The 21,935-nt window shown below is 36.2% G+C and overlaps 1 protein-coding gene across 1 annotated transcript; it reads right to left on the bottom strand.

The window, feature by feature from the left end:
- Window positions 1–760: 760 nt before the first annotated feature.
- ASB17 (ankyrin repeat and SOCS box containing 17) lies at window positions 761–17,670 on the bottom strand. Its single transcript, XM_029226992.1, is given in 4 exon segments — window positions 761–967; window positions 4,544–4,668; window positions 4,671–4,813; window positions 17,270–17,670. Coding segments are annotated over 4 exon segments (876 nt in total).
- Window positions 17,671–21,935: the final 4,265 nt, after the last annotated feature.

The following is a 21,935-nucleotide window of genomic DNA, read 5'->3' as shown; positions in this document are numbered from 1 at the left end:
CTAGACTTATTGTGGTGATTATTTCACAGTATATAAATTTATTGAATCATTCTGTTATATACCTGAAACTATTTTGTTTTACACAATTATATCTCATTAAAAAAATACTGTTGGGCTAGTATTTAGGGGTATCACATATCAAAACACCCAAACTCCACGTTGTAACTTAAGGCTAATTATGTCCAAATATAATCCATTTCTGTCATCCTATTCCCAACACTTTAGTTGACTAATTCTTTACCTTGTGTTATTTGTGACCACAGATGCTACAGATTTATAAATTCTTCTCTCAAGGAAGGGATCACCTCTTAATTTCATTAATTATTCCCTACTACCAAACACAGTGTTTTATTTGCAAAATAACTCAATAAACATTTGTTATTATGGATACAAAATATAAAATAATATTTACTTAACTTAGGACATACTAAAAATAAGAGCTTCAGAGTTCAGAATATTAATATGACCAGATTTTCCACAAGTAACAAGAATACTCTAAGGCCGAAAACAACTTTTAAAAACAGAATAAAAGCATAAATCTAAAATATTTTTAAAATGCATATAATTTGTTACACTGTATAGAAAGTTAATGGGTAGAGCCATATGTTAATTTAAATGTGATGCATTTAGGGTGTCATGTGAAAATATATTTTCTAATGGAATGTTCAATGCAGTAAAAATTTGTGTGAAGTTAATAGTTTATTAACTTCTAAACCATACAACAGTGAGCGTCCTTAAAGAATGAAGAAAAAGACGTGCATTAGCATTCTAAATTCAGGTAGTTCTGTAGATGAACAGGAATTAGAAGTGAAAATATTCCATTTGGGAGCATATTGTTGGTCAGTAGTTGAGCCCTGATGGTTATTCTGCAAAGATGTAATAGTTCACATGGATCTTTGTATCTTGTTGAAGGAATGTAGTCCAGCCAATTTGAAATAATTGGACGTTTTCCTAAACTTAGCTGTGTCTAAAGAAAAGGGAAATTATAAACATTTTAATTGTTTTATTTGAATTCACAAAATGCATCTTAAATTTATTTAACCCTTATAATATTTTTTTAAAACATTTTCACTCGAGGCAAGAATTTTTACTCCCATTTTATTCCCCCAATCGTATATAAGGTTTAATGTGTCTAAGGACACAAAACATTATTTCTTACAACAATGAATCTGTATGTTTTTAATTTTAGACAGATCATACACTTATGGTTTATTAGCTTCTTCTAGAGTAGTGTTGCCAATTTGACCAGTTTGACTGGAATTTTCTAGGAGACTTTAGAAAATATTAATCTGAGGTTCTACTCCAGAATTTCTGATTTAGTTAGTGTGGGGTTGGGCACAGACAACATAAATCCTAAAAGTTCCACCAGGTGATTCCAACCATTGTAGAGTAAAACTACATACTGCTGAATCATGAGAAGACCTAACAAGAGGCCCATACACACGAAGATAACTTTTTACGTTTTAGTTAAGCTACTCTTTTAAAGATTTAGTTCTAGAAGCCAAATGTTATTAGGCTGATTTAGAAGTAAAAGACATTGCTGTGTTATAGAGGTACTTCTCCAGAAGAACCTACACTCTACAGACTACATGACACTTTAACTTAAATGATATGTAATTTTTCATTGTTCAGTAAACAATTATTTAAAGAATATCTCATGTATACTCAGCATTGACTTTGGTGCTTGGGATAATTGCTAGGCTACACAAAATAGACATAGCCTCTGCAATCACAGAACTGTGGCCTAGAAGTAAAGATATCTAAATGTATATTTACAATAAAACTGGCAAATGTGGAAATGAAAAGCAGGGTTATTTAGAGTTCTTTAAGCTGGTTTTTATGCCATTTTTCACCTTATTGCTCAATGCTACTTCACTTATTAAGCTGAAATTGATTGGAATCCAGCTTTAACTTCTTTGCCACTCAGGTGATTTTGATCAACTCATTCTCTCCTAGTACTCTTCTATTTTGAGTGTACCTCAGCAATAGCATTCATGGACCTGGTTGAGAATCGATATGTCCTATAAAAAATGTGCAGGACTAACACTGGACAAGGACAAGCAAATTACTAAAGAAGTAAAAAAAAATTTTTAACATTTTTATTGGAGTATAATTGCTTTACAATGGTGTGTCAGTTTCTGCTGTATAACAAAGTGAATCAGCTATACATGTATGTACATCCCCCTTTCTCCTCCCTCTTGTGTCTCCCTCCCACCCTTCCTATCCCACCCCTCTAGGTGGTCACAAAGCACCAAGCTGGTCTCCCTCTGCTATGTGGCTGCTTTCCACTAGCTATCTATTTTACATTTGGTAGTTTATATATGTCCATGCCACTCTCTCACTTCGTCCCAGCTTACCCTTCCCCCTCCTCGTGTCCTCAAGTCCATTCTCTATGTCTGCATCTTTATTCCTGTCCTGCCCCTAGGTTCTTCAGAACCATTTCTTTTTTTTTTAGATTCCACATATATGTGTTAGCATACGGTATTTGTTTTTCTCTTTCTGACTTACTTCACTCTGTATGACAGACTCTAGGTCCATCCACCTCACTACAAATAACTCAATTTCTTTTCTTTTTATGGCTGAGTAATATTCCATTGTATAAGTAAAGAAGCAAAAAAATGTTTTTTTATTTTTTTGTTTTAAAAATTAGTTGCCAAGGACTTCTCTGGCGGTCCAGTGGCTAAGAGTCCGTGCTTCCAGTACAGGTGGCGTGGGTTCAATCCCTGGTCAGCGAACTAAACTAAGATTCCACATGCCATGTGGTGCAGCCATAAAAACAAAAACACAAAATAGCAACAAAATTTGGTGCCAGGGCTTCCCTTGTGGCACAATGGTTAAGAATCTGCCTGCCAATGCAGGGGACACAGTTTCGAGCTCTGGTCTGGGAAGATCCCACATGCCGTGGAGCAACTAAGCCCGTGTGCCACAACTACTGAGCCTGCGCTGTAGAGCCTGTGAGTCACAACTACTGAGCCCATGAGCTGCAATTACTGAAGCCCACACACCTAGAGCCCGTGTTCCACAACAAGAGAAGCCACCGCAATGAGAAGTCCGCAGACCACAACCAAGAGTAGCCCCCGCTTGCCACAACTAGAGAAAGCCCATGCGCAGCAACGAAGACCCAATGCAGACAAAAATAGATAAATAAAATAATTTTTTTTAAAAAATGCTTAAAAAAAATTGGTTGCCAAAATAATTTGACGAATTTGCTGTCCTTACAGTTGGCCCAGGCATGGTTGATTAATATGCATTGTTAAAGCTTAAAAAAATTAAAGACCCAACAGAACTATATTTCTTAGGAGTTTATTTCTGAAGTCACACCTTTAAAGATAAGGGGAACTGCTAGATTCCTTGGTACTTTGACTGGTTTAAATTTATAGGGGTAGCTTTCTTTACCTTATGCAGACTTATTTCTCTTTTTTTAAATTAATTTTTATTGGAGTATAGTTGCTTTACAATGTTGTGTTAGCTTCTACTGCACAGCAAAATGGAACAGTTATACATATATCCCCTCCATTTAGGGCACTACAGTGCATTAAGTAGAGTTCCCTGTGCTGTACAGTATGTTCCCATCAGTTGTCTATCTTAGACTTATTTCTTGATACTAATAGACATGATACAATTTGATGCTGAAACTTGCAGTTCATTTTGACAGGATAAACATGCCCTTCATGTGGTTGATTTTTTTTTTTTAAACCTTATCAAGGAGAAACTCTTCACATTTCTGAGGGATAGATATTTTCAATTGAGCAAATATTTAAAGCCTTTATATTTTCATCCTTAAAATTGTTCAGGAATTTTGAAAAGGAAAATATGTTTCTTGGTATGTGATTATAGTGGGGAGAAATGTAACTTTGATTTTACAATATTCTATTGGAAAAGAAGTCTGTTAAAAGTTTAATTTGTTCTGTTTTGTTTTTGTTTTTAAATTTAATTTATTTATTTTTGCCTGCATTGGGTCTTTGTTGCTGTACGTGGGCTTTCTCTAGTTATGGTGAGTGAGGGCTACTCTTCATTGCAGTGCATGGACTTCTCATCGTGGTGGCTTCTCTTGTTGCAGAGCATGGGCTCTAGGCTTGTGGGCTCAGTAGTGGTGGCTCGTGGGCTCAGTAGTTGTGCACAGGCTTAGTTGCTCCGCGGCATGTGGGATCTTCCCGGACCAGGGCTCAAACCCGTGTCCCCTGCATTGGCAGGCAGATTCTTAACCACTGAGCCACGAGGGAAGCCCTGTTCTGGTTTTGAGACATAGAAATCCTAATAAACAGGTTATTATGTAATTAGAATATAATAACATACATCTACTTAATAACTACTAAAATAAACTATACTAACTTAAAAAAATTATTTCATATTTAGAAGACATAAAATTATGAAATAAAAAAGCTAATGCTCAAGATAATTAGAATTTTGCCTATTTTTAATTTATAAGCATATACTCAGTGATTCACTGGATTGATAGATGAAAAATTATTCTTGCCTCACAATTTTATCTTAAAATTGATCAGTATTTGAGCCCACACCCAAAGTACAGTACTTTGCTTACCTCTATTTCCCTGGTTGAAATGACAGAAAGCACTCTGGAGCAAAGCACTAAATATTTTTTGGCATCTTCCTGGACATCTACCAGTTCATGATCAACCATTATTCTCACTCTTGAGGAGTAAAGCACACAATGTTGATAGGGTTTTTTTCTCTTTCTACGATTCCATATTGCAGGAGTATTTTTAAGATATTGGATTGTCTCATCTGAGCTACGTAAAGTAGAGGTGTGATTCCACTTAATGGGCTTGGACAGTATACTGGTGTGAAAGTTCTGTGAATCAGACAAACAAGAAAAACCTCATTGAATATAGAATTAAGAAATGTGGTAAAAACTTTGTCTTAACAGTAAAGGGAAAATAATAGTATTATCTTAAATAGTAAATATCTTAAATAACATTAATCTACCTTCTCCTTTATATATAGTATGTCTTAAAAAGAGTTTTCCACTCTGAACCTAGGCCAACCTGAAGGTCAAAAAATAAGAAAACTGTACTACACACTTAAATCCCGTTTACACTTGTAAAAACAAACAAACAAAAAGATTTACAATGTGTGGAAAGTGTTTAGTTTTAGTAATAGCAATTCTTTCTCATTTGAGAAATCCATAGTGATTAGAGCTAATATTGATATAGTTCTAATAACTAATATTGATATATGGAAACTGATATAGCTCTGGAAAATCTAAAATGGAAAAGAGGGACAGACTTTTTTATTTCGCTTTATTAATAGAACAGAATTCTGTGACCCTTTTGTTTTTGTTGTTCTTGATCATGTATCAGGCTTGAGATTGAATTGAGTTTGAAAATTAGACTGAAAAGGAATAAGTGCAACTACCTTAATTCTATTTTTTCACTTTAATAAAATCAGAGTTGGTATTTTCAGGTTGAAGAAATGTAAATTATGATGAGGGTCGTATCAGGTCCCTCAAGGACAGAATTTAATTTGCCTTCTTCAGTAGAGTTTTGAGAGTTCTCTGAAATCTTGTTTTTCCTGGAGTGCTGCTATATGATGACTGGACTTGAAAACTTCTCCTCCCTTATGACAGAAATGAAAATGTTATTTTTTTCTAATTGTGTATAGTTCTTGCAATTGTTTCATTTAATAGACATTTATGTTTGCTATTGAATTGGTCACTATATGTAGATAGGACATGGTAGAATCAGCCACAGGGAATTTTGTATTAATTATCAAGCTTTGATTTGGCCAAGTAGACATGGCTTTTAGCACTAAAGGTCCTTGTCTCTGGAATTCTCTTGATTGATGTAATAAAATACTAATATATTCTGCAGAACAGCATATACAAACTATAAATATTAGTTTTGGACAATTATGCCTAGCAAGAAAAGCATTATTCAAAAAGAACTTTAAGATTTCAAATAATTAAGATGGGAGGCAACATGGTATAGTGTTAAAAACAATAGAGATTTAAAGGTTCTAGGTTCTAGGTTTTAGTTCTCCTAACTAATAAGTCAGCTTCTTTGAGTCTCCATTTCCTCATGCATTTATGTATTCATTTGCTCATCCATTCATTAACTAATTTATTTAACACTGGCTTGTCCAGAGTGTACTGAGTACTAGATATGCAAAGATGGAAGATGTAGTCCTTGATCTCAAGATGCTTATTATAGTCTAGTAAGGGAAACAAACAAGTAATTCAATAAATACATTACAAGGTGATAATTGCTACGATAGAAACATGCTTGGGGAACTGTAGAAACACCAAGGAGGGACACCTAACTCTACCTGGGTTAGTCATTGCCTGCAGGTTATCCTGGATCTAATACTTGAAGGTCATAGTAGGTGTTTGGCAATAAAAAGATTGGAAAGAATGTTTCATTTACAAACATAAACCAACACTGGAATATTGTTATGCAAGAACTAGCTATATAAAATGCATCTTTTGTATTAGATGAGTTCTCTGGTTGAAGTGTATTTGGGGTCCTAGAGACCTCCCATATGGTGATTCTCTTGTCAGGAGCTCCAAAAAGTAGTTTGAAAATTACTAGACCAACTAGTTTATCTCCAAAGCTTCACTGAGCTCTGAAATGCCAAGATTTTGTGATTAAAAAAAAAATAGTGTGGTGCAGTGCAGAATAGTGTTTTAGAAATTAAGAAGTGGGATTTTTGTCATCACTCTACCAGTGGCACTATATATATCGTTCTAACTCTGTATAAAGTATATATACACTCTCTCCTAGAGTCATCTCCAGATCATTATTGTCCTGAACATCTCATCTTTTTCACAAATACTTCCAACACATATCCAAAATTGAACTTCTAAACTACTTCTACATTCCCTCTCCTGATTGTTGGTATTCACTTTCCCAAACCACCACTGCATTCAACTCTTTTACATTTCTTTGATTTGTATATGTTCTTCCATTCCATTTTCAATTCTGGGACAAGTCTTGCTCATCGTATAAGATCCTGTCTAATAAACTCTATGGCATTTTGTACATAGCTCCATTAAGCTCTTATCATTTTGGACAACTTGCTTAATGTCTCTAATCTTTCATTTTCTTATGTTCAAAATCAATGCGTGGGCAAGATAAACTATAAAATTGTAAGTTCTACAGGGCAATACTCTTTGTCTGTTTAATACACTTTTATATCCCTAAATGCCTAGAACAATGCTTGGCCCATAGTACATACTCAAATATATGTTAATTGATTTTTTTTTTACCATTATCCTGAAAATTATTATTAATTTTAAAGTTATTCTGTAGCTTTCGGGCCTAGTCAGAATTTTAGTGAAGCGCAATCATTTAACATTTTCAAAAGCAGTCTAATTTATTCATCTTGCTAACTCTTAAGAAGATATTTGCCTTAAGAGACTTATAAGTATGGGAATTCACGGGACTTAGGGGACAAAAAATACTGTAAGTGGCCCTTGTTAAGATTTAGAGATATTAGTTGATTTTAAAATATTAAGATTGACATTACTGTAGAAGATATTTTGGACCAAAAATGTTGAAAACATAACTAAAACTCAAATAGGTTTAAAATGAGATTCAAAAGTCTAGTCTGTACCCAAATGACATATAATTAATCCTCATGTTTAAAGATCATGTTATTGTAAACCAAAATTTGCTTAATCTGTCCTGACAGTTAATTATTACAGTACTTATATGGATGGAATGAGGCAAGCAAAGCAAGAATCAATTTTTAAATGTGAGGTTAATGAACTGAACCCTCTGTATCTGAAAACCTGTCATATATGCACTTATGAAATGGGACATAATATTTCCATATAGACATGCAGGGAATGATTCCATTTTGTAGCTATAATAATTATTTCTAAAAATTTTCCTAGCATTTCTCTTCTGGTTTCCAGCTGCCAATTTAATAGACCTTTCTTCATAATAATTTTATCTTTGATATTTGACAGTTGACTTTCTTGAGATGTTTTCCCATGACTCCGTGGGACCATTCTCTTCAAGTTATGCATCTACCTCTTTGACTATTCATTCTCAACCCTCTTTCACTGATTCCTCTTCCTCTGCCCTCAACATCTAGGTAAAGTAGATGTGGCGTTTTGACTAATTTTCATCTGATTAATTGTTCTCAGGCAATTTCATCTATGACCATAACATGATAACTACTGTCTGTTAATTTATTCAACAAATACTTACTGAATGCATACTGTATGCCAGGCACCCTTTTGGGTATTTGGGATATATGAGTGAACAAAACAAAGATGCCGCTTCTTGCTAATATAGTAGTGAGGGATAACAGACAATATATAACAGAATGAACATAGCAAACAAGCCAATTTCATAATATGTTAGAAGGTTTGATAAGTATTCTGGGAAAAAGAAAAAGTAGTGCAGGATTAGAAGTATGGAAGTGCTGGGAAGGTGCAGTGAGGGCATTTCTCAATTTTATTTTATTTATTTTTTTAATTTAAATGCAGTTGACATGCAATATTATATTGGTTTCAGGTGTATAACATAGTGGTTTGATATTTATACACAATATGAATTGATCACCACAATAATCTATCACCGTACAAAGTTATTACAATATTATTGACTATATTCCCTATGCTGTAAATTACATCCCCATGACCTATTTATTTTATAACTAGAAGTTTGTACCTCTTAATCTCCTTCACCTATTTTTCCCAATTCCATACTACCCCTGCCGTGAAACCAAGTTTGTATCTATGGGTCAGTTTCCTTTTTGGTTTTTGTTTTGTTTTTTAGATTCCACATGTAAGTGAAATCATACAGTATTTGTTTTTCTCTATCTGACTTATTTCACTTAGCATAATACCCTCTAAATCTGTCCATGTTGTCACAAATAGCAAGATTTTATTCTTTTGTATGGCTGAGTAATAATACATTGTATATATGTATATATGCACAGACACCACTTCTTTATCCATTCATCTATTGATGGACACTTAGGTTGCTTCCATATCTTGGCTATTGTAAATAATGCTGCAAGGAACATAGGGGTGCATGTATCTTTTTTAATTAGTATTTTCATTTTCTTCACATAAATACCCAGAAGTAGAATTGCTGGATCATATGGTAACTCTATTTTTAATTTTTTTGAGGAAACTACATACTATTTTCCATAGTGGCTGCACCAATTTACATTCCCACCAACAGTGCACAAGGGTTCCCTTTTCTCTATATCTTCACTAACACTTATTGGTGGTCTTTTTGATAATATGTGTTCTGACGGGGGAAGGTGATATCTCATTGTGGTTTTATAAATTTAGTTATTTATTTATCTATTTATGGCTGAGTTGGGTCTTTGTTGCTGCACATGGGCTTTCTCTAGTTGTGGTGAGCGGGGGCTACTCTTGGTTGTGGTGCACAGGCTTCTCATTGCAGTGGCTTCTCTTGTTGTGGAGTGCAGGCTCTAGGCATGCGGGCTTCAGTAGTTGTGGCACACATGCTCAGTAGTTGTGGCTTGTGGGCTCTAGAGCGCAGGCTCAGTAGTTGTGGTGCAGGGGCTTAGTTGCTCCACGGCATGTGGGACCTTCCCGGACCAGGGCTCAAACCCATGTCCCTTGCATTGGCAGGCGGATTCTCAACTGCTGCGGCACCAGGGAAGCCCCCTCATTATGGATTTAATTTGCAGTTCTCTGGTGATTAGTGATGTTGAGCATCTTTTCACATATCTATAGGCCATCTGTATGTCTTCCTTGGAAAAAAATACCTATTCAGGTCCCCTGCACCTCTTTAAATTTGATTTTTATAATATTGAGTTGTATGAGTTCTTTATATGTTTTAGATTTTTTTATTATTTTTTTGTAGTATGCAGGCCTCTCACTGTTGTGGCCTCTCCCGTTGCGGAGCACAGGCTCCGGACAGGCAGGCTCAGCAGCCATGGCTCATGGGCCCAGCCGCTCCGCAGCATGTGGGATCTTCCCGGACGGGGACATGAACCTGTGTCCCCTGCATCGGCAGGCGGACTCTCAACCACTTGTGCCACCAGGGAAGCCCTATGTGTTTTAGATATTAACCACTGGTTGGATATATTGTTTGCACATAACTCTCACCACTCAATAGGTTGCCTTTTCATTGTTTTGATGGTTTCCTTTGCTATCCAAAAGCTTTTTAGTTTGATGTAGTCCCATTCGTTTAGTTTTGCTTTTGTTGCCCTTGCCTAAGGATACATATCCAAAAAAATATTGCAAAGACTGATGTAAAATTGCATACTGCCTATGTTTTCATCTAGAAGTTTTATGGTTTCAGGTCTTATATTTAGATCTGTAACCATTTTGAGTGTATTTTTGTATATGGTGTAAGAAAGTGGTCCAGGTTGATTCTCTTGTGTGTAGCTGTCCAGTTTTCCCAACACCATTTATTGAAGATGTTGTTTTTTCCCCATTGTACATTCTTGCCTCCTTTGTTATAGATTGATTGACCATATAAGCATGGGTTTATTTTTGGACTGTCTATTCTGTTCCATTGATCTATGTGTCTGTTTTTGTGCCAGTACTATACACTTTTGATGACTATAGCTTTGTAGTATAGCTTGAAATCAGGGAGCATGATACCTCCAGCTTTGTTCTTCTTTATAAAGGTTGCTTTGGCTGTTCATGGTCTTTCAAGATTCCATACAAATTTTAGGATTATTGGTTTCAGTTTCATGAAGAATACCATTGTTATTCTGATAGGGATTGCATTGAATCTGTAGATTGCTTTGTGTAGTTTGGACATTTTAACTGTTAATTCTTTGAATCCATGAGCATGGTATACCTTTCCATTTATTTCATCAATATCTTCAATTTCTTTCATCAATATCTTATAGGGTTTTTTGTGGTAAGTTTATTTATTTATTTTGGCTGCATTGGGTCTTTGTTGCTGTACACAGGCTTTCTCTAGTTGCAGCAAGAGGGAGCTACTCTTCGTTGCAGTGTGCGGACTTCTCATTGCAGTGGCTTCTCTTGTTGCGGAGCATGGGCTCTAGGTGCTCGGGCTTCAGTAGTTGTGGCTCGCGGGCTCAGTAGTTGTGGCGCACAGGCTTAGTTGCTCCGCAGCATGTGGGATCTTCCCAGACCAGGGCTCAAACCCATGTCCCCTGCATTGGCAGGCGGATTCTTAACCACTGCACCACGAGGGAAGTCCCAATATCTTATAGTTTTCAGAGTACAGGTCTTTCACCTCCTTGGTTAAATTTATTGCGAGATGTTTTATTCTTTTGATACAATTATAGATGGGATTGTTTTCTTAATTTCTCTTTCGATAGTTGGTAACATTTAGAAATGCAATAGATTTCTGTACTGATTTTGTATCCTGCAACTTTACTGGATTTGTTTATTAGTTCTAATAAATTTTTTGTGGACTCTTTAGGGTTTTCTATATATAGTATCATGTTATCTGCAAATACTGACGGTTTTACTTTTTTCTTTCCAATTTTTCCAATTTTGTCTCTTTTTCTTTTTTGATTTGCTGTGGCTAGGACTTCCAATACTATGTTGAATAAAAGTGGTGATAGTAGGCATCCTTTTCTTGTTCCTGATCTTAGAGGAAAAGCTTGCAGGTTTTCAACTGAATAATATGTTAACAATGAATTTATCATATATAGCCTTTATTATGTTGAGGTATGTTCCCTCTATACCCACTTTGTTGAGAGTTTATATCATAAATGGATGTTGAATTTTGTCAAATGTTTTTTCTGCCTCTATTGAGATGATTATATGGTGTTATTCTTTGTTTTGTTAATGTGGTGTATCAGGTTGATTGATTTACACATATCGAACCATTCTTGCATCCCTGGAATAAATTCTACTTGATCATGGTGTATATTCTTTTAATGTATTGTTGAATTTGGTTTGTTATTCTTTTGTTGAGGATGTTTGCATCTGTATTCATCAGGGATATTGGCCTGTAATTTTATTTTATTTTATTTTATTATTTTTTTCAAAGTGCGTTTATCTGCTTTTGGTATCAGGCTAACGTGGGCCTCATAGAATGAGTTTGGGAGCATTCCTTCCTTTTCAATTTTTTGGATGGTTTGAGAAGGATTAAGTCCTTTTTGAATGTTTGGTAGAATTCATGAAAGTGTCTGGTCCTGAACTTTTGGCATTTTCCAATTTTAAATAGGATTATAGGAGAGGGCTCTACTGAAATGTGACATTAGATAAAGAAGAAGGAGATGAAGAAGTTAGCTATTTGGACATTTAAGAACCCTAAGGCAGGAGAGTGTGCCTGGGGTGGTGGAGGAAGAGTAAGGGAGCCTGTGTGGCTAAAAGTGTGAAAAGGGTGAGGGATAGTAGGAAATGAGGACAGAGGTAATGGGATGTCACATTGTGTAAAGCCTTGCAAATCACTATAAGAACTTCATCTTTTACTCTAAATGGAATGGAAGAGCCACTGGAGATTTTGAGTAAAAAAAAGCAGCACGATCTCACCTTTATTGAGAATTTGTTATGGGATAGAAGGAGAGAAATCACTTAACTTAGGTGATAACAGTGGAGATGATCAAATTCTGTATATTGTTTAAAGGTAGACTCAGCAGATGTCCTGACAGACTAAGATGTGCAATGTAAAAGAGAGACATCAAGGATGACACTACATAATAGCTACCTACTGCACATCTTTACCTGGATATCCCTTAGGCAATGCAAACACATGCATCCAAAACTGACTTTGTAGTCTCTTGTAATAATTTTAATAGATTTGTGGCATGACCATTGTGGTAGACTGAAATAGCCTCTCAATATGGCAAAAGGGATTTTGCAGATATAATTAGGATAAGGATCTTGAGGTGCGAGATTATCCAGGGGGGCCCAGTATAATCACAAGAGTCCTTATAAGAGATGTCAGAGAATGACAGAAGCAGAGCCAGTGAAGGAGATAGGACTACAGTGTTGGCTTTGAAGATGGAGGAAGAGACCATGAACCAAGGAATGTAGGCAGCTCTAGAAGTTGGCAAAGGCAGCTAGAGTATCTAGCTAGAGCCCTCTAAGGCTCTCCCTTAGAACCTCCAGAAGGAACCCACCCTGTGACATCTTGATTTTAGCCCTTGTAGCCTCATTTTGGACTCTGACCTTCAGAACTATAAAATAATAAATTTATATTATTTTAAGCCACTAAGTTTGTGGCAGCTTTGTTACAGCAGCAAAAGAAAGCTAATACAACCATCAACGAGTCTCAAAATTTTGAAATTTGAAGAGTAACTCTTCTCTTTCATTTTCTACTTCTAATCACCTACTGTAATGCCTGGTTATTCTATTTAGTAATATCTCTTCTTTTCCCTATTGCTATTGTTGTTTTTAGTTTAAGTCCTCATTATGATTTACCTAGGGACTGGGGGGGGGATGGTGGCAGAGCAGATTAGTTCTTCCCCCAAAACTATTATAAGTACACATGTAATCTTAGTTAGCACACTGGGCGTGCTATGCAAATTCAGTTTCAAGCACGTCCTCTAACCACCTCCCTCTTTTCAATCAGGTTGCTTCCCTCAACCCTTCCTCTACAGAAATTCTGGACCTGCCATTCTACCTGGAGTGTTTGAGCAGTCTACTAACTAGTCTCCCTAATTCTAGCTGCACCCTCCCTTACCACAGTCCAGTCTTCAAATGGGAGCTGATGAATCTTTTCATACTTCAAGTCTGAAAAGACCTTCACTGATTGGGCATCACCCATGGTAGGTATAAATTTCAAATTCCTTGGTATGGCCTACAAAGGTCCTTCAAGGGCTCTCTTTTAGGCCTTATCTGTCACTATTACCTGATTTCCATCTCACTCTCTAGCAATTGCTGAATTGCCTGTAGTCACTGGATACAACATGTTTGTATTTCTCTTGGCTTTAGTCAGCCTCTCTCTGCCTAGATTACATTTCTTCAAGGGAAAGACAGGGAAAACTCCTTTTTACATTTTAAAAATAAATTTAAGACATCACCTCTTCTAAAGTGCCTTCTCCGATACCAGCTCCTCCCCAATATTAACGATGTCGTCTGTTCTTTCTACCTCTATATGCTTCTATTTTTGAACTTATAGTATAATTATAATTTTTTATGGCTTATGTACTAGTCTGTGAGCTCTCCAAAATCAGGAAATATGTCTACTTTGTTTTTGTATCCTCAGCAAATAACACAGTGCCTGGTACTTAGAAAATGCTTAATAAATGATTATTGTTATTTTAACTGAATGATGTCATCTCTCTTTATCCACTTACAGTCTTCCATACTGTGGCATTTATTTTTGCAGGTTTATTGCAAAAATGAACAAACTTAAGTTCCTTTCTCTCAGTAATTCTGTCTCTTCTCCTCCAGAGACCTATTTAGACACCTCATTATTGGATTAGCAAAATTATCAAACTGGAGTGTATACAGGGGAAGGTGACCAAAGAATGATGCTGCTATGGAAATAAAGAACAACAGATAATAGGAAACGTAAGGTATTTATTGTGGGGACATAATAGCTATGTTCAAATATTTGAGAGGTTTTCATACAGGACAGAGAATGAGTAGACTTTGTATTCTATATCTCTGGGGGCAGAGTTGGAGAAATGGAGACAGAATTCAGTGCACTATGAGGAAGAAGAATCTAATAAAGCTGTATAAAAATTCATTTTTTCATCCAACACATTCTTCATTAACCACTTACTATGTATCTGCATAGTTCTAGACATGAGGATTCAAAGCTGAAGCAATAGTCAAAGTTCCTCCTTTCATGGAGCTTACTTTTAGCAAGAGTAGACAGTGGACAACAAATGTTGTGGTTGGAATATAGTGTTCAAGGGGGAGAATGACATGAGATTAGAATTCGGGAGATTGGATTTGGGGACATATCATATGGGAGGTTTTTTGTTTTTTTTTTAATTTTTGGCTGCGTTGGGTCTTTGTTGCTGCGTGTGGGCTTTCTCTAGTTGCGGCGAGCCAGGGCTAATCCTCGTTGGGGTGTGCGGGCCTCTCACTGCGGTGGCCTCTCCCGCTGCAGAGCATGGGCCCTAGGCGCGTGGGCTTTGGTAGCTGTGGCCCACGGGCCCAGTTGCCCTGTGGCATGTGGGACCTCCCAGACCAGGACTCGAACCCGTGTCCCCTGCATTGGCAGGCAGACTCTCAACCACTGCACCATCACAGAAGTCCCCATATGGGAGTTTTAAAAAATGGTTATTGAGTTTGAATTTTATTTCACCTGTAGTAGGAAAACTTTGGATGATTTTAAGCGTGGGTGGTATGGCCTATTTTACATTTTTATAAGGTCACTCAGGCTTCTGAGTCAAGAATGGATTGTAAGAGGGAAGAGTGGAAGCTGGAAGACTCTTTAGGAGTCTATTGGAGTTGTCTAGGCAAGGGACAATGGTGGCTTCACCTACGTTGGAAACAGAGAAGATGAAAAGTATAAATAATTGTTACATATTTTAGAGATAAAATAAAAAAGATTTGCTGATGTGCTGTGAAAGAAAGAGAAGAAGCAAACATAAATCCTAGATTTTTGGCCTGAGCAACAGAGGCCATTAATCAAGTGCAGAATTCAGGGGAAGGAGCAAGTTGGCAGGTATAGTGTGAGTAAGATCAGTATTCTGTTTTGATTCTGTTAAATTTGAGATGCTCTGTGGAGATGTTGAGCAGGCAGCCTCATATAGGAGGAGTCTGGAGCTCAGAGGAGAGGTCATGGCTGGAGATAAAGATTTGGGAGTCATTGGCATATCGTAATATTTAAAGTCGTGGGACTGGGTAAAATCTTTGAGGGAAGATGAGTGGCTAGGAAAGAGAAGGGTCCCTGGCAAAGGAATGATTTACCTCAGGAAATAGTTAACTCACTACTACTAGAGTTGTTCAAGCAGAGACCAGGTGAGCACCAACCAGAGATGCACTCTGGGAGTTGCTGCCCAGGAAGAGGGGTTAGGGGAGGTTTGCTAGTGAATTCTTAGGTTCCATCTGAATTTAAAATTCTGTGAATCTGAAAGATCCTAAAGATATTGTGGTACTTAGAATTGGCCTGTAATGTGTTTTACCTTGTGGATGCATCTAAGTCAAAATCTGTTAGTCTTTAAACAGTTTATTAAGACAGTTTTTAATGGCACTCTATCCTGTCCAACCATATGTTTTTCTTTCATTTTCCTTTCTTTCCTTTCAGTTTTCCCTTCTTGCCCCTCATTAATCTTTTTTTAAACTTATCCTCTCTTCCTTTGTTTTACTTCATTTTTCTTTCCCATGGGCCTGCCAGGGATACACATAGGCACTACTTAACCCAGCTAGTGACACTCAGTGTTAGAAGCTGCTGATCTCTGCTATAGTTACAAATATAGTGGTCGTAAAACAACCAAAAAGTACTACTTGGAGTTTTATTTATTGATATTGAAGACTTCAACTCTCAGTTTTTGTACTTGGGTTATCATTAAGGAAAGTAATCCAGTGGTTCTCCATCACCACAGTGATACACAATCAAGAAAACAACTCTGCTTCAGGCAGAATCTAAATTGGTTTAGTCTTAAACTGATCTTATCTGTCTTGTTTTTCATTGAATACATGGTTCTATCATCATGCCTAGTACAGTGCCTCATGCACAGTAAGGTGATAAGTACTTTGTTGAATGAATGAATAAATGCACATCTGTTCTAATCAAACTAATACCTAAAACCAAAGACTAAATTGCAGTTAGTGCAAACTAAGTAACTTTAAAATCTGTATTACAGACTACAATGAGGTCATATTGGACATTTTATTCTAAGATCCTCAGTAGTATTCATTAGCTAGATTGACATGTTTAGACAATGTGAAAATTTCGTTCTATAGCAGATTGAATCAGGTATTTGACTTTCACTGTGTTCAATTCTGGAGAATTTGGAGTCAAATTTATAATGTTTAACATAAAAATAGGGAATTATTATGTTTAACAAGTATGACTAAGTGAATATGTGTGTATATCCTGAATTATACTTTGAAAGACAATTTAGATAGTTTATAGATAAACATTCTCAGTATTCTCAAAAAGAAGAGATCACAGTATTACAAAAAACAATGTCTTTGACTAGTTACAGAAATCTAGGTTGTGTAACACTGCATTACCTTGAACACTTCCATGTAAGTTTTATAGAGCAAACCACTAGTAATTTATTGGTACATAATAATTTACATATAGGTAAAATTTTATTGAATAAATAATGAAGGAATGAACAAATGAATGAGCAATCAAGTCAGGATTCTTTATCCATATGTAGTCACTATGCATATACATTTTAGAAAAAAAGAAGTAGTATATCCTCCTAAAGAGAAATTTTCTCCTTTTATGTTGAAAACATATGAGATTACTACCTCCATATCAGTGCCAGGTTACAACTTCTGTCTTGAACATAGTCTTTTGCCCTCTTGAGGAGCAATTCCACAAAGTCAGGATTACCTTTTCTGGCGAAAACCCAGTACAGAATTGTATTCACACATATTTCAGTAAATTCAAGATTAAAATTTAGTTCAAAACAGTATCTTGATTTTTCCACAAATGCAATATAATCTGTGAGTAGTAGGTCAAACCGATCCAAGTCTCTGTACCTCAGAATTTTTGCCAGTGTTCTATAAATCCTGGGTTCATAACAGTGATATCCCCACTGACCCAAAAACTACAAGGATGGTCTTTTAACAATTTTGTCAATGAGATCTCAGAATATATTGCTTTGTGGACAAGAAGTCTTTCGACATAATTTAGAAGATTTACTCATTGCTACTTAAGGCAACGATATAGAAATAAAATCACAGGAAGTCATACTGTAATCCTTGAGTTACTCTACAAACAGGAAGTGCTCTTTAAACTGTAGCCAGAAATAAATATCATGTGAAATATTACCATCAAGTACTGGATGACATCACAATAGATGGAGATCTGTCATCAGCATAGGTCAGAAATTTGGGATATTATATGTAACTGGTGACCTTTGAGAAAGACATATTGGACAGAAATGGCACATGGGAGAGCTATATAATATTAATATATAATATATATAATATATATTGTATATTATATGTAATATATTATATATATTATATATATAATATATATAATAAGATATATTTTTAACTTTCTAAGAATTCAACTCAAGCTAGTATGTATGTTTATCAAGTGCTAAAAGTACAGTCTATACATTAGACAAAATAGTATTAATAATCAGACTGATTATTCTTTTTAGGCTATCATATAACAAAGAGATAATGATAGAGTGAAAAAGTTCAAGTACTGTTGTTCTCATATTCTGCATGAGGACTGCACGTTCTCACTTAATCTTCATAGGATATTTTCCCTATGTTATAGTTGAGGAAACTAAGGCTTAGATAGGTTAATAAACCTGCCAATAGGCACTGTATTAATTCTCAGAGAGAAAAGATGTCATACAATATTAAACAAAATTTGGAAACTTTGTTTTAGAATTGTAAGTTTTGTAGAGATTATTCCTCTATATATAAGGCAGAATATATACAGTGGGGGCATTAAAAGTACTTCAAGCTGGGGTTTCCCTGGTGGTGCAGTGGTTAAGAATCCGCCTGCCAATGCAGGGGACACAGGTTCAAGCCCTGGTCCAGCAAGATCCCACATGCCATGGAGCAACTAAGCCCGTGCGCCACAACTACTGACCCTGCGCTCTAGAGCCCACGAGCCACAACTACTGAGCCTGTGTGCCACAACTACTGAAGCCCACTTGCCTAGAGCCCATGCTCTGCAACGAGAAGCCACCTCAATGAGAAGGCCACGCACTGCAACGAACAGTAGCCCTTGCTCACCGCAGCTAGAGAAAACCCACACACAGCAACAAAAACCTAATGCAGCTGAAAATTAATTAATTAATTAATTTTTAAAAAAGTACTTCAAGCTTATTATGGCATCCTTGTCTCAGTAAAATAAAGCAGAAATATGTTAAGATTGTTTTATCATTATTTTGTAGTTAATGCTTCAGCCAACTTTGTTAAATTTAACAACCTTGAGTGTATTTATTAGCAATTTTAAAGGTATTTAAGTATTTTCTTTTTCCTTTTGCATATTTTTCTTTACATAACATGAATGATGTCTCTTTAGTAAAGGGAAGTTATAACTTTAGGTTTACTGTAATATACTTCCAGTAATATTGTATTTTATAAAATCCAAACTCTCTTTTAGCATAAAAACCTAATAAATACTGTCATCTTTGTAAAAACTAAGAATTTTGTTGTTTTCCTCTACTTTCTTTTTCTTCTTTTCCCTAATTCAAAAAACACATTTTTAATTGAACTATTTTTATTGATTTCTTAATAATACCAAATATAAAGGTTGTAAAAAATTGAAACATAATAGAACCAGTGAAAATCCCTCCTTAAGATAAACACATTAGTCCTAAGCATAGGTCATGCCCACTGCCCAAACCCCGCCCCTGCTTAGGCCACGCCCTCCACAGCCAAGGACTTTCCACCTTTTTTTTTTTTTTTTTCCTCCTCCTCTGTTTAACTACTGTGGTTCTGTTTTACCTTCTGGTTGTTGTTTCATCTATATTTTTATTTTTGTATTCTTTTTTTTTTTTTTTTTTTTTGGTACGCTGGCCTCTCACTGTTGTGGCCTCTCCCGTTGCCGAGCACAGGCTCCGGATGCGCAGGCTCAGCGGCCATGGCTCACAGACCCAGCCGCTCTGCGGCATGTGGGATCTTCCCAGACTGGGGCATGAACCCGTGTCCCCTGCATTGGCAGGCAGACTCTCAACCACTGCGCCACCAGGGAAGCCCTTATTTTTGTATTCTTTCTAACATATCTGTTAGTTACCTAGTCTAATTTTCTTTCTTTACTTTGTTATTGTTCTCCTTTTTTTTTTTTTTTTGCTGCCCTGCACAGCTTGCAGGATCTAGGTTCATGAACCAGGGGCCAGGCTGAAGCTCCTGTGGTGGGAGCTCCGAGTCCGAACCACTGGACTAACAGAGAACCTCAGACCCTAGGGAATATTCATTGGAGTGAGGTTTCCTGAAGGTCTTCATCTCAGCACCAAGACCCAGCTCTACCCAATAGCCTACAAGCCCCACTGTTGGAAGCCTCAGGCCAAACAACCAGTAAGACAGGAACACAGTCCCACTCATCAGAAAAAAAAGAGGGGGGGTGACAAAAACATATCTCACAGATGAAGGAGCAAGGTAAAATCCTACAAGACCAAATAAATGAAGGGGAAATAGGCAATCTACCTGAAAAATAATTCAGAGTAATGATAGTAGAGATGATCCAAAGTCTCGAAAATAAAATGGAGGCACAGATTGAGACAATACAAGAAATGTTTAACAAAAATCTAGAAGAACTAAAGAACAAACAGAGATGAACAACACAATAACTGAAATGAAAAATACACTAGAAGGAAGCAATAACAGAATAACTGAGTCAGGAGAATGAATAAGTGAGCTATAAGATGAAATGGTGGAAATAACTGCCAAGAAACAGAATAAAGAAAAAAGAATGAAGATAATTGAAGGCAATCTCAGAGACATCTGGGCAACACTAAACACACCAACATTCAAAGTATAGGATCCCCGAAGAAGAAGAGAAAAAGAAATGGTCTGAGAAAATATTTGAAGAGATTATAGTGTAAAACTTCCCCAACATGGGAAAGAAAAGAGTCACCCAAGTCCAGGGAGCCCATAGAGTCCCATACAGGATAAACCCTAGGAGAAACATCCACGACACATATTAATCAAACTAACAAAAATTAACTTCAAAGAAAAAATATAAAAGCACTAAGGGAAAAACAAAAAATAACATATAAAGGAATCCCCATAACGTTATCAGCTGATTTTTCAGCAGAAACTGCAGGCCAGAAGGGAGTGGCAGTATATACTTAAAGTGATGAAAGAGAAAAACCTACAAGCAAGATTACTGTACCCAGCAAGTATCTCATTTGATTTGAGAAATCAAAGGCTTTTCAGAGAAGCAAAAGCTAAGAGAATTAAGCACCACCAAAGCAGCTTTACAACAAATGCTAAAGAAACTTATTCTAGGTGGTAAACACAAGAGATGAAAAAGACCCACAAAAACAAACCCAAAACAATTAAGAAAGTGGTGATAGGAACATACATATTGATAATAACCTTGAATATAAATGGATTAAATGTCCCAAGCAAAAGATACAGGCTTGCTGAATGAATACAAAAACATGACCCATATATATGCTGTCTACAAGAGACCCACTTGAGACCTAGGGGCACATACAGACTGAAAGTGAAGGGATGGAAAAAGATATTCCATGCAAATGGAAATCAAAAGAAAGCTGGAATAGCAATACTAGTATCAGATAAAATAGACTTTAAAATAAAGACTGTTACAACAGATAAGGAAGGACACTACATAATGATCAAGGGATCAATCCAAGAAGAAGATATAACAATTGTAAATATTTACGCACCCAACATAGGAGCACCTAAATACATAAGGCAAATGCTAACAATCATGAAAGGGGAAATCGGCAGTAACACAATAATAGTAGGGGACTTGAACACCCCACTTACACCAATGGACAGATCATCCAAACAGAAAATCAATAAGGAAACACAAGCTTTAAATGACACAATAGGCCAGATAGATTTAACTGATATTTATAGAACATTCCACCTGAAAGTGGCAGAATACACTTTCTTCTCAAGTGCACATGGAACATTCTCCAGGATAGATCACATCTTGGGTCACAAATCAAGCCTCAGAAAATTTAAGAAAATTGAAATCGTATCAAGCATCTTTTCTGACCACAACGCTGTGAGAATGGAAATCAGTTACAGGAAAAAAACTGAGAAAAACACAAATACATGGAGGCTAAATGGTGCTCTACTAATTAACCAAGATATCACTGAAGAAATCAAAGAAGAAATTTAAAAATACATAGAAACATGTGACAACGAAAACATGACGCCCCAAAACCTATGGGATGCAGCAAAAGCAGTTCTAAGAGGGGAATTTATAGCAATTCAATCTCACCTCAAGAAACAAGGAAAATCT

This window comes from Monodon monoceros, unplaced genomic scaffold, assembly GCF_005190385.1.
Source record: "Monodon monoceros isolate NGI ecotype Baffin Bay Population unplaced genomic scaffold, NGI_Narwhal_1 Super_Scaffold_18, whole genome shotgun sequence".
Classification (NCBI taxonomy): domain Eukaryota; kingdom Metazoa; phylum Chordata; class Mammalia; order Artiodactyla; family Monodontidae; genus Monodon; species Monodon monoceros.
This window is presented reverse-complemented; position numbering and strand designations above follow the sequence as displayed.